The sequence below is a fragment of the Phodopus roborovskii genome, unplaced genomic scaffold, assembly GCF_943737965.1.
Source record: "Phodopus roborovskii unplaced genomic scaffold, PHOROB, whole genome shotgun sequence".
NCBI classification, from domain to species: domain Eukaryota; kingdom Metazoa; phylum Chordata; class Mammalia; order Rodentia; family Cricetidae; genus Phodopus; species Phodopus roborovskii.
In genome coordinates this window covers 3,676,945-3,690,952 of record NW_026126418.1, presented here as the reverse complement: position 1 = coordinate 3,690,952, position 14,008 = coordinate 3,676,945, and the positions used below count along the sequence as shown (strand labels likewise).

At 38.0% G+C, this 14,008-nt stretch overlaps 1 protein-coding gene across 1 annotated transcript in view; it reads left to right on the top strand.

Moving 5' to 3' along the window:
* Positions 1-14,008, top strand: part of Ccdc73 (coiled-coil domain containing 73) — a 92,910-nt gene that overhangs the window by 59,458 nt on the left and 19,444 nt on the right. Inside the window, exons 9-11 of the mRNA XM_051184057.1 lie at positions 5,419-5,547; positions 5,927-5,986; positions 7,251-7,355. Of these exons, the coding sequence (XP_051040014.1) occupies positions 5,419-5,547; positions 5,927-5,986; positions 7,251-7,355 (294 nt within the window). The remainder of the gene's footprint in view (positions 1-5,418; positions 5,548-5,926; positions 5,987-7,250; positions 7,356-14,008) is intronic.

The following is a 14,008-nucleotide window of genomic DNA, read 5'->3' as shown; positions in this document are numbered from 1 at the left end:
CATGAAAAAATTGCAGATAGATTCTTTGTCATAACACAGACATCTTGGCATTTTTTGTTGCTGTAATAAACACTACGGCCGAAGGACACTTGGGAAGGAAAGGGTTTATTTCAGCTTACAGTTCACACTCCATCACTGAGGGAAGTCAAGGCAGGAACGGAAGCAGAGGCCATGAAGAAATGCTGCTTACTGGCTTGCTTAGCCTTCTTAAACAACTCAGGACCATGCACCACTGCCAGTAGTCTGGGCACTCCCACATCAATTATTAATCAAGACAAGACTCCATAGACTTGATTATAGGCCAGTCTTATGGAGGCATTTTCTTAGCTGAAATTCCCTCTTTCTAAAGGACTCTAACCAAAGCAGATAGATGGCCTCTAGTCTGGTTTTGAATGCAGTCCTGTTCCCATCTGAAACTTCATGAGTGTTATCTTTACCCTCTATATTTTCATCAATTTTATGGTCTTCTAAGTTCCTATAGGAATCATTCATTAAACTGCTTCAACATTCTAAGGCTGTAGCCCAAATATTTTCAAATTCCTATCACAAATTGGTTTTAAAGACTATGGTGGTTTGAATAGGCAGGGCCCCCATAGACTCATGTGTTTGAATTCTTGGCTCAAGGGAATGGCACTATGAGGAGGTATGGTCTTGTTGGAATAGGTGTGGTCTCAGAGGAAGTGTGTCACTGTAGAGTCAAGCTTTGAGGTCTTATATATACTCAACCTAAGCCCAGTACACACAGTCTCCTTCTTCTGCTGATCAAGACGTGGAACTTTTGGCTCCTTCTGTAGTACCATGTCTGCCTGCATGCTGCCATGTTTCCCACCATGATGATAATGAACTGAACTGTAAGCTAGTTCCAACTGAATGTTTTCCTTTATAAGAGCTGCTGTGGTCATGGTGTCTCTTTACAGCAATAGAAACCTTAGCCAAGACAAAGAAGGGCTGTCCTGGAACTTGCTATGTAGAACAGGCTGGCATTGAACTCACAGAGATCTGCCTGTTTCTGTCCCCTGAGTGCTGCTATTAAGGTGTGTACCACCATGGCTGGCTCAGAGGATCACTTTCTGTCAGTAAAACTATTACATGCTCATATCCCATACTTACTTCTTTTATTCTCCTTTTCTTCAAAAATAAGCTTTATTATTATTATTACTATTATTATTACTATTATTACAGTCATGTTAAAGAGATGTGTGACTTGATGCACATTGGTGTTGCTTTCTCTCCCCATCTTGTTCTCTTTTGTAGTATCAGAATATATGCTATTCCTGTTTTCATGTCTATAATAAATATAAAATAATGAAGTATACAAACAATCCCCTCAGATGATTTAATATGCTATAGAACTTCATGGAAGCACTGTAATTTACAAATGATATGAGAGGAAGATTAAGATAGTCTGATGGGCTTAGCTTTTCTGCATCGTAACTCCAGGTGGAACATTCATCTGTATAGGCCTACACAATGGCTAAGCAGCATCATTTATTTCTAAATGTTTTCCCAGAAGGGAAGTCTGAAATTTCATTAGACTCATCATTGTTTGGCCTTCCTTCATGCTTTCTACAATGTCTAAGTCTGCAAATGATCTTGTGCAGATCGTCTAAATCTCACAGAACCACAGGATCATCTAATCTGCTGGTTTTCATCTTTTTTTTTTTTTTTTAAGATGTGGAATGTTTTATGATGTGGGAGCTCAGAATTGAAACAAATAAATCTAAGGCTGGTAGACCTTAAGGGAGAGTTGAAAGAACTCTTGAGCCGTACCTGTTAGTTCCAGTTTTCATAAGCATAGCATTGCTGAGGCTTGTCAGAACAGTTTGAAAGCTGTAATTGTATCTAAGAAGTTTTTGCAGAGAGAGGAACTGAAACCCAAAAGAAGGGTTGATTATTCAGTATCAAACAATTTACAAAATATTCTCTCCTTGCCCTCACTTTATTATGCATGTTTGTAATATCCTAAACTGTAACCATTACAGTGTTAACAAGCTCTGGTCATGGATTTGGTGATGTCAGCAGCCATTGTACTGCACATGATCAGTTTAAACCAGTCACTATCACTCATTCTGCATGCTAGTGTGAGCTTCAAGCATGAGCATGTGATCCAGTTTTGGCAAGCAAGAAGCACCTCTGGTCATCAACCAATTCTAGCAAAAATGGTATACCAGGCAATGATGATAATTGAGCTGCTTTGTTCTTGTTCCCTGACCTTAACCAGTTCCACATTCAACTGTGTTCCTTTCTAAAACTTTAGATTATCTTCTTGGGATTTTTTTCACTTCAAAGCCATTAACAAAAACATCTTAGTCTTACTTTGTTATTTTCAAAGCTTTGTCTCAGCTGTGATGTGCTCTGAAACTTGTGAACACATCTCCCATCATTGAAGTTAAAATAATTTAAACTAGCTGGGCTACTGGGACTGGGTTGTTTTTTTCTTAATAACTAACTTGAGCTACAATCTATGAAGCTATTTTGGTGAAACTCACAGGCCCTTGCTATGAAACGTATCCTTTTATTTATTTTTATTCATCAAAACTCTGTATATGCTTTCATTATCAATTTAAACAGTAAATTGGGAGAGGTCATCTTCTTGAAAATCCACAGATAAAAATGCTCAGTAGAACAGGATGTTTCCAAGAGATAAACACTACTGTTGCAGGCAGTGGAGATCTCCCCACATTCACTCACACCATGCTAGACACCAGAGGAATATTGCAGTAACAAGCATGTAAAGGCACAGCAGAAGCAAAAAAAATTTGGGGTCTGTAGTCCCGTGGCCTTGCCTAAATGAGATTCACCCATCAGAGAGTTTCCTCCTGGTGGGCTGACATCTTAAACCTCAATTGCCACCTGCTGCTTCTTTGCCATGGCCATCAGCAGTTGCTTATATATCTTGTCTTTCTTTTTTGACAAATAAGAGTATAGGGTGACTCCAGAGATGACTTGGATGGATTATATCTAGTAAAGAAAAACTGGAAGCTCCTAAGGTTGCACAAAAGCTTAGTACATGGCTTTTACTATAAATGGAGTTTCTATTGAGATGCCTGGAAGCTTATATCTGGGAAAGGAAAAAAAAGCCATAAGCAAATATTAATCATGTTGGAATTCTTGATTTCAACTGACAGGAAGCTTGTGAGAATCCTAGATGAGGGGTTTCTTTCTGTTCCTTTAGTCCTATAATTTCCCTGCATTTCTAACCTGCCTCACACTCAATCTCAAGGTGAGGTTAATAATCAGTTAGCCATTGTTCTTTTTCCTAGAGTTCTTTCACTCTTTTAAACAAACTAATTTACTAAGATACAAGCTTAAGATAGCACCCATTGGCACTTGACATATAGTAAGTAGCTGGTAGATGTAGAAGGAATGTTTAACTCAGTACTTCTCCTTTGCCTGCCAAATCCAATCTTAGGCTATGACACCATGATTCCTCCCCTCTCTTCCACCTATCTATATATTTAATATTATTTCCTAGTTTTCTCTGTGTCTTGGTCTTGTTTTTCATACCTCTCCCATCCTTAAATGTTCTTGTAGAATTTTACTTGTATTACATGGATTTGGAGCAAGAAACAGATGACACATTGGAGTTGTTAATGGAAGAATTTAATGGGGAGGATGTTTGTGTAATTGCTGACAGAGTTAAGAGAACAAACAAGGGGTGGTGAAGCAACCTACAGATAAAGATAGAGGGGAAATGACAACCACAGTCACACCTGAAAGGACAGGGAGTGGGGCAGTGGGCTACAAGGCAGCAGGTTGAGCTGTGAATTCCTGAAGATGTAGGGCTGTTACTAGATTGTGGTCTGGAGAGAGGAAGCTACTACATAGGTATCTCCCACAGATCTAACCCTACTGGGCTCCAGAGGACACAGGGTTTCTTGTTCTCATAGAGACAGTAATATAGGGCAGAGAGCAGTGTGCGGAGAACATGGAAAATGAGTAAGGATGGTCAAATGGAGGGTAAGCATTCATTTCACACATTTCCCCAATTCAAGTCTTACTTCTGTTGTTTAAATTTGTTTTTCTGTTTTATTTATTTTTAATCTATTTTTATTTTATGTGTACAAATGTTTTACCTGCAGGTATGTAGGTGTCCCATGTGCATGCCTGTTGCCTAAAGAGGTCAGAAGAAGTTGTTAGCTCCCCTAGAATTGGAGTAAGGGATGTTTGTGAGCTGCCAGGAGAGTGCTGGGAACTAACCTCAGTCCTCTGCATGAGCAGCAAGTGCTATTCACAGCTGAGCTATCTCTTCAGCTCTGTTTAATTACTTTAAGATGAGAGTTATTATTTTGCCTGACAGTAATCTGCCTACATGCTTTTCTAAGGAAAGGCCTACTGCTTGATCCATATGGTTATTTTCACATTCTTTTATGCAATATGCATACCCAAAAGTGATGTGTGAACTGAGACAAAATCTCATGGTTTTGGATGGGCATAATTGTCTGCATCTGTTTGATTTTCCTGTATGCCACAATCTTGGGCTTCCTCTTACCTCATTTGCCTGTACTTTTCAACCTTCTCTGTTGGCCTCTTAGTTCATATATGAATGTTAGGGTTCCTTGGGACACATTCATTTGTCAGCTTCTGCCTTTCAATCACTTCTTCCCATAAAGGACTTCGATGGATCAGTAAAATTATGTTGAACACTCCACCATGGAAGTACTCAATCTATGGACTAGACCCAACAAACGCTATGGCCAGGCTTCAGAGAAGTGTCACTTAGCAGTGAACTGCCGTTAAATATACAGACCCACACTGCTCTGGATGCTGAGAATAAGTGATGGTTGAGGGCTTAGCTCTAAGTAAGACATTTACACTGTTTCCTTTAAGGCTCAGAAAACATTGTGGATGAGGAGGTGGAAATAATGTAAGAGTAAAATATGATCTGCTGGGCGTGACATAGCCATTGCAATCATGATCTTAGCAGCCATAGTTGCCTGTACTGGGCTTGTGAAAGACTAAGCTGTTGCCTTCCATCTTGGATCAGGAAGATGTGATCATACCCTATCCGTCTAAAGTATTGGCTGCTGGTGGAGTCTGGGAGAGAGGCAGTCAATATCTTCATTTGTGTGCCCAAAAATGAGCCCACCAGGTTCCACTAGATAGTTCCAAGCCCATGAACACACAGACTGACAAGTTAAAAGTTGGTGTGTCAAGAGATGAGACAGACATTGAATGTGAAGAAGGGATGTTAAAGAGGAGGGGTTTGACAGTGTTGGAAGATAAGAGATGGGGTATATGAGAGAGTAACCAGAATATATCCCATATACATCTATGACATTTCCAAAAAGAACTTTAATAAAAGTTATAGGTAAAAACTTATATGAAGTATAATTTTTGAAGATTTGGAAACTCATGAAAACAACTTGCTTTGATAAAATATGTATACTGAATTTCCTTTTTGTTTCTTGTGTTAAGGAACTAAAGAAAGTAGCTTCAGAGTTGATTAAGTCCAAGGTCAAATGTCAGCATAAGATGGAAGAAGAAAGTATAGATATGGTAATTAAAGAACAAAAATGTGAAGAGCTTCAAGAAAGACTGGACATGGTATTTGATTAAATTTCCTCATTTATAAAATTTAATCTTACCAACCATATGAGAACTACAGAATTAATTGAACAAAATAGTTTTTCTTTGTAAAGTTAAATTAGTAGACTTTTTGTCATTAGCAAATCTTAGAAAAATTTTGGCTATAATAATTTTAATCCCACTCAAATATAGGATCAGGTAATTTTATGGCACAGTGGTATCTCTAAGTCGCTTTTAAGATGAGAAATTTTATAGTTTTAATGTTTATGCTTATACTAGCCTATATTGGGCTTCTTAATTCACTGGAGCCAATGTCTCAACACAAACGTGGATATTGTATTGAATAAACAATTTACTGAATTTTACATCATAACTTTAAAATTCTTCAACTTTGAAGGAATTGGAATTAAATAAGAAAATTAATGAAGAGATTGCCCATATTCGAGAAGAAAAACAGGTAAGCAATCCTCACATATTTTGGTAGTATATGTATTTCAAAAACCTGTAGCAAGATGGAACGTGGATGTGAGATACTTGCCTAGGTGTGGAGTAGGCATTTAGCTAACATGTACTGACTGGACATGTTTATATCATTTTAATAATTACTGAAAATGTACTTACATACCATGTGTGATTTTAGAATAATTTCCTCTTATTTCAATCTATTCTTATGTTTTTAAAGTAGTTTGGGAAAACTAGTTATTTTATTTTTTTAGATTTATCTTATATGTATGAATGTTTTGCCTGCATATACATAAATGCACCATGTGTGTTCCCAGTGCCTACAGAGGACAGAACAGGGCATTGTATACCCTGGAACTGGAGACACAGTTGGTTGTGAGCCACCATGTGGGTGCTAGAAATTGAACCTGGGTCTTATGCAAAAGCAACAGTTTAGTGTTCTAAACTGCTGTGCTTTCTCTCCAGCCCCTCTTCTTCTGTTTTGTCTTTTCTTTTCCCCACTTTACCTTCATTTTATTGGTGACACCCTAAGCTGCAGAATCATTTTATAATATTATAGTTTATGTGAAATTTCACTAGAGATATATTCCTGTATCTTTAGGTGAGCAAGGCAACAAGGTTATTTCATTTGTTAATTCTTTACTTTGTTCAGCAATGTCTTAGAATCTGTGGTCCATTTCAAAAACTTTCTTTACAAGTTAAGGGACTTTTAGAAATGATACTTTATAGAATTTGTGTAACAGTAATTATTTTAGATAGTAAATTATAGTCATGCTTTTAGTTTAATAATAAAGTACCAAAATTAAGCTATAACAATAGTACCTTAAAAACTAGAAATGGGGGGGTGCTGGAAAGATGGCTTAGCAGTTAAGAGCACTGGCTGCCCTTCCAGAGGACCCAGTTTCAATTCCCAGCAGCCACATGGCAGCTCACAACTGTCTGTAACTCCCAGTTCCAGGGATCTGACACTTCACACCAATGCACATAAAATGAATTTAAATAAATTATTTTTTTGAAAACTAGAAATGTGCCAGGCTGTGGTAGCTCACACCTTTAACCCTAGCACTTAAGAGGCAGAGGCAGGTAGATCTTTGTGAGTTTGAGGCCAGGCTGGTCTACAAAGTGAGTTCCAGGACAACCAGTGCTCTGTTACACAGAGAAACCCTGTTTCAAAACAAAACAAAAATCTCAAACAAACAAACTAGAAATGTATCTGGATAATGAACTTAGAAACATGTTCTATTTTTATGTTTTTGAAGGATATCATCATTTCTTTTCAACATATGCAGCAATTACTTCAGCAACAAACTCAAGCTAATACTGAAGTCAATGCAGAATTGAAGGTGCTAAGAGAAAATACTCAGGTTATGTATATATTGTTTAAATATATTTCTATCCCCTGTTTAGTTGCAATTAAGTATCTTGTTTTCTGATTTGATTTTAAAAGATAAGATGCTAGATTCCTTCATCAGTTTTCTGTATCAATGTCTAAAGTAATAAATATATTTTAAACATTTGAGTAATTAGTTAAATGTTAAATTTTATCAAACATTTGACTTGAATTTTTTTGAGATAGAGTCTTTAATATGGTCCTGGCTGCCTTGGAACTCACCATAAAACAGACTGGCCTCACAATCACAGAGATCCACCTGCCTCTGTTTTTAGTGCTTGGATTAAAAGTGTGTGCCACCATGCCCAACTAGTATAAAACTTCATTTTGTAATGGGATAAGTGGAAATTTTCTTTGTTTTAAAATTGTGGCCAAGGTCAGAATTGAAGATTGAAAGGAAAAAGTATCAGTCACGATTTAAAAGAACTAAGTCTCAGAATTTGGAGGCCTATCTTCATCAGAATATGATCAAGCTATCATTGCTACTACAGTCATTCCAACATCATCTTTACAGTAGGTAGAGAATGATTGGCTGGGAAAGACATAAGGTCACTAATATTTTGGACTTCACACTCCAAAAGAAGAGGTTTCTCTTTTGCCTCCCTCTTGAAGGGAGGGTCCAGTTAAATAAGATTTCTACAGGGAAGATTCACTGTGAGACCAAAAAAAGGGGGGCTGCTATCTTATTCCTTGACTGGGTGCTTGAGGTACCATAGATAATGGGGAGTTCCTCCACTGTTGCCAGTAGAGTAAAGCGAAGTCAGTTCATGTGGAAATTTACCAAGAACAAAAGTGATGCCCAAGTCTGATCTAGAAATTTAAAAGACTTTCAAGGTTTGGGAGTAATCTGTGTCTGAGAGGCTTGACATGTATTGTGTTCCAGTAGAATGTGGCCTTGGAAAGGTGAACAAGAGAACTTTGTTGATTCTGTGCTCACAGGAAGGAACATGTGGGTGAGTGAAGGGACAGGAACATGCCTGGGTTTAACTGTGCCGTGATGAGATGACCATTCCGTTATCTCACAAGGAGCTGGGGCATATTCAGATGGGGTGGCCAATACAAGATATTTATGCGCTTTTGAGGGGGCTCTCTTAGCAGCAAAGGGAACAGTAAATTGGAACATTTCTCATGACAACTATAGCCATCTCCTCAGTAGGGACAGTTATCATTCATATATCTATCTATCTATCTATCTATCTATCTATCTATCTATCTATCTATCTATCTATCTATCTATCTCACTAACTTCATGAGTGAGCCCTAATTGAATGGTTACATAGGGACTTGCATTTGGAAGTGTCTCACTTCTGTTTACTTTTGAACTCAGTGTCTTGAAGTTTACATGAATTTTTATCTTTTGAACTTAGGTTTTGTAAATTAAACCTCATGGTACATGGAAGTATGTGTTGGAGGCTCGGAGGGAGCCTCAACAGGCATTTTCTTGTTTCTGTTATCTCTCAGTCTTGGTTCTTGGCTGCTGGTTCTTCTGTCTTCTGGTGCCCTTGTCCCTTGCCTAACTACCCATTCCCTGTTTCTTTTCCTGGGTTTTGGAAAGCCTTACTTTTCAGTGAATGCCTAGGTGCAGTAGGAGGGTGTGATGTGGGCACATGTTCCTTGCAGCAGCTCTTCCTGCTTCAGGTTGGCAGCACCTTGGCATGGGCAGAGAGAGTACCCAGTCTAGTGCTGAATGAATTCCTGTCTAGCACTCTGATCGTGCAGCAGTTACCCTCTGCCATGGGTTTATATAGAGGTCCAACGGGAAGGAAAGATTGCTTCCTTTTCTGGCTATATGTGATACATGGGTGAAACAGGTGGCAAGAAGAAATGGGGTCCAGAAGCTAGTGGCTCTTCCTCATGCTGCGTTGTCATGAAGTTTTTAGGCAACTGTGAGGTATTTCATTTATGCTGTGATTTTTTTTCTTGCCCAGAGAACCATGCTATTAAATAGAAAATGAAATGTCCTATGGCAGAGAGAGTGGGGGGGGGAGATAGACAGAGAGAGAGAGAGACAGAGAGAGAGATAAAGGAAAATTTGCATATTGTAATACCTCTGATAGCATGTTTCCTCTGCCTTTTTGTTTTGTACCAGGCCACACAAATTTTTTAGTCCATCATAGTGAATAGAACTAAACTTAAGCAAAGCAAGTAATCTCCTCGCCATTGATGCCTTATCACTTAATCATATAAAGGGTTCTGCCTGTCTTCCGTTATATAGGAATTAAAATGTCAAATATACAGAGGGAGAGAAGTGGACTGCTAGAATCAAGTTATTCATCCCTTGACCTTTTCACCTATCATTATAAAAGACTAGTAGAGAACAACTTTTACAAGCAAGAGCCTCTTCACACCTTCTCTCAAGAGCATATGATTTATTTTGTGGATATATGGTATCACTTTGTAGCCCAGGTTTACCATAGCCTACAGAATGCTAGATTTACAGGCATGTACCACCATGTCTGACTCAAATTCATTATGAGTAGATTTTCCAAGGGTTAGGGTTAGAGTTGTATTAGAAAATCAACTGAGCAAGCCATGCAGAACGGAGAGCTAGCAGTGTCCCTTCATGGTTTCTGCTGCAGTTCCTGGCTTCAGTTCTTGCCTCCAAATTCCTGCCCTGACTTCCCTTGGTGATGTATATTCTACTTGTAAGCCAAATAAACCCTTACCTCCTTAAGTTACCTTTGGTCATGGTATTTTTCACAGTGATATAAAATAAACTAAGACATTTTGTTAAATCAGTTGTACAAAAATTGTACTAAAATCTTGTGGTATTTATAGTGGTCATTGCTTTAAGCTAATAACCAAGTCTGTAAATATGTCCCTAGGAACTTTTAACTATGTTTACCAATATGTTAAATATTCAAATGCCTTTCTCTTTAATTTTTACTTGTCTCTTGATATATAGAAAGCTGTATAATATCATAGCACATTTCAGAATATTGTCAAGTAGCTCTCTAAGAATGCAAACATTATCACCTACCATCACCATCATTTTATAAAACAGAACATTTAAAAATATATGTATTTTAAAGATAATCTCAGGATAAAGGACAGATCATTATAAGAAAATCATGTAATCACATTTGGCCATGGACGAGAGAAGTTTGTCATGGATCAGTGCTTAGCTGCAGACTGATGTCTAAGAACCACTGATATATAGCATAACAAAATATTAATGCTGAGCTGTTGCTAAGGATTACATTGCTTAGATACGGTAGTGTTTTCTTGAACATTCTAATTCCACCTGTACTAAAGGGATCGTTGCTCTTAATAATGGCTGACTGCTTGTCAGTGCTCTGCAGTTTTACTGCCATCTGTCTTATGTTCTTAGAAGTAAACTTAGAAAGATTATAGATATCTAAATTCCAGTTATAAGTTTAGTTATACTTCTATCGTCATAATATTAAAAGTAATTTTTGTATTTTACTCCTGTAGTTATTGTATTATTACTACATTAACTAGGGCAATTTACTATTTTTTGAAGATTAAAGCACTTAACAAATGATTTCAGTTTGACCTCTGACCATATCCTTTTTTCACAGATGTTTTTCAGATTTGTTAATTCAGTTGGAAATAATAACAGATTTCATGTGTTTTATAATATGTACAAGTTTATATTCATGATAGTGTATAAACTCTCTGAAGACAGCAGTACTGTAACTGAATGTTCATTAAGAGCATGAGATAGTATCAGGCATGCAGTGGGACCTTGTTAAGTGCTAATGAATCAGTCCTGTACCATGAATAAACTGGGCTCTTCCCAAGTCAGAAACTACCTGGTTAGGGCTTCCAGCTTAAGATGATTAATTAAACCTACATTCTGCCTCCTTGTTAACTGTTATAAAATGGCAATAAATCCACAAGGACATGGAGATGATGGAAGAAACATAAAAGGCTAAGTTTTAAAAGTGAACTAGATTTACAGTTAGTAGAAAATAGAAAATAGTAGAAAATAGAAAACTAATTCAAAGTCATGGAAATGAGGTCTGGGACATAGTTGAGTGGTAGGGTCCTTGCCTAGCACTATGAGTTTTATGTCAGCCTGATATAAACTAGAATCATTTTGGACCAGGGAACCTCAACTGAGAAAATGCCTCCTCTAGACTGCCCCATGGGTAAGCCTGTAGTGTGTTTTCTTAATTGATTAATGTGGAAGGGCCCAGATCACTGTGGGAAGTGCTGCTCCATGGAATGGTGGTTCTGGGTGCTATAAGAAAGCAGGCTTCACTGGGCAGTGCTCCAAAACTACACAGAGAAACCTTGTCTTGAAAACAAAACAAAACAAAACAAACAAGCAAGCAAACAAAAAACAAAAAAGGAAAGCAGGCTTCACAAGCCATGGGGAGCAAGCAAGTAAGCAGCACTCCTCCATAGCCTCAGCATCAGCTCCTGCATCCAGGTTCCTGTCCTGATTTCTCTTGATGACAGACGGGTCTTAGTATGGAACTTGATGCTAAAATAAACCATTTCCTTCCCAAGTTAGTTTTGGTCATGGTGTTTTCTCACAGGAATAGAAAGCCTAAGACAGTGAGACACTGGATTGTATCTCTACGCCACTAAACAAAACTAAATCCAGAAATGGCCAGGAATTGTAGTATCCCGAGTCCTTTGAAATGGGATGTATAGTTGAAAGATCCAGATGAGAACACTTGTGTAAGACTCCATTGCAATCCCCCTTTCCCCTTTCCACCCCACAGGTACTGGTACTCCCCTCTTTGGTATAGGCTTGGAGGTATATGCTTAAAGTTAGAGAGAGAGCTGAGGTGGAAAGGAATCTAGTGGTATGCTGGGGCTCCCTTATAGTTGGGAAATTGGTTGTCAAAATAGTAGTGGCCTGAAATTGACTATATCACTAGCAGAAAAGGCAACTCTTGCAAATTTATTCTTCTCTCTGTCCCCTCACTCTCCTCCCCTACATCTCCTTTCCCTCTATTTTCTGTCCTCTCGCTCTCTTCCCTTTTCTTTCCCTTTCTTTCCTTTCCCTCCTTTTCTCCCCCTCCTTTTCTTCATCTCTACTCCCCTTTCCTTTCTCTGTCAGTACATTGTTGGAAATATTATAGTGAAAATAAGGTTAATAGTTCAGCTTGTCAGTGTAGTTCTCCCAGTTATTGGAGATGAGAATGGGAGATTCTTTTTTGGGGGGAAACTAACCTGGCCAAAAGGGAAGACCATAGTTACTTTACTTACATGTTCCCAAAGTTCAGCCAAACTCCCTACAGTGAAATCCAGTGTTTGATAAACTTTTGACAATCTTTTAAATACCTCATTCTTTTTTTTTCTTATTTTACATATTTATCCCAGTTCCCTCTCCGTCCCTCCTTCTTAAATACCTCATTCTTAAGTGTAAATAGATTAAGGATTACTTGAAGAAAGTCTCTCATGTGACATGCAGACAAAAAATAGTCTAAAACACATGTAAAGCTAAAACCGCTTAAAGGAAAAATACTAATCCATAGGACAAGAATTAGAAATTCATAATCACAGAATAAGAGAAACCCTACTTAAAATATAAATGCAATGGAAAGGTTGCTAGATTATGTTGAAATAGTTGTTTAGAAAATAGAATCAATAGACATATGGATAAAACTGGGAAGTATCAGGCTGGAAAGATGGCTCAGGGATTAAGAACACTGCCTCTTCTTCCAGAACTCCTGAGTTCAATTCCCAGCAACTACATGGTGGTTTACAACCATCTATAATGAAATCTGATGCTGCCTTCTGGTCTGCAGACATACATGCAGGCAGAATACTATATAATAAATAAATAAATAAATAAATAAATAAATAAATAAATCTTAAGAAGCAAACAAAAATGGGGAGTAGCTCAAGTGACCTGAGTTAAGTCCCCAGCACCCACCAGAAGTCCAGCAGCTCTGAGCCGGGCAGTGGTGGTGGTACATGCAGAGGCAGGTGGATCTCTGTGAGTTTGAGGCCAGCCTGGTCTACAGAATGAGTTCCAGGACAGCCAGATCTACACAGAGAAACCATGTCTTAAAAAACAAAACCAAAACAAACAAAAAATCTAGCCATGGTGGTGTAAGGAGTAGGGTTTTTCTGCCCGCTGCTGGTCTTGTCCCGCCACCGCGCCAGCCCCAATTAACACACAGAGACTCTGTATTAGATATAATGCTGTTGGCCAGGTATTAGTTTCTTATCAGCTAGCTCTGTCTTAATAACCCATTTCTATGTATTTCCATGTGGTCTTACGTGGTCGTAAGGGGCCAACGTCTTGTCTTCCCAGTCTCTCCATCTTGACTCCTCCTTACTACTTCCTTGAATCCTCCTTGTCTCCTAGTCCCTCCTATCTTCCTTTCCTATTGGCCAACAGTGCTTTATTCATTAACCAGTATGAGAAACATTTACAGAATGACATCTTCCATCATCTTCTCTTTTCTGTCTAAATAAAAAGAAGGGTTTTGACCTTAACATAGCAAAATATATAACACAACAGTTATCAAGTAAGAATCACAGTAAACAATATTTAGTCCATTAACATTTAGCAAGATTAAAAGAAACTATTCTATCATCTATCCTATATTTGTGAGTCTAAAGTCCTATATGTAACTTATCTTTAAGCCTAACTAAGGAAAACTATAACCATAACTATCTGTCTTCAACTTCTTCAAA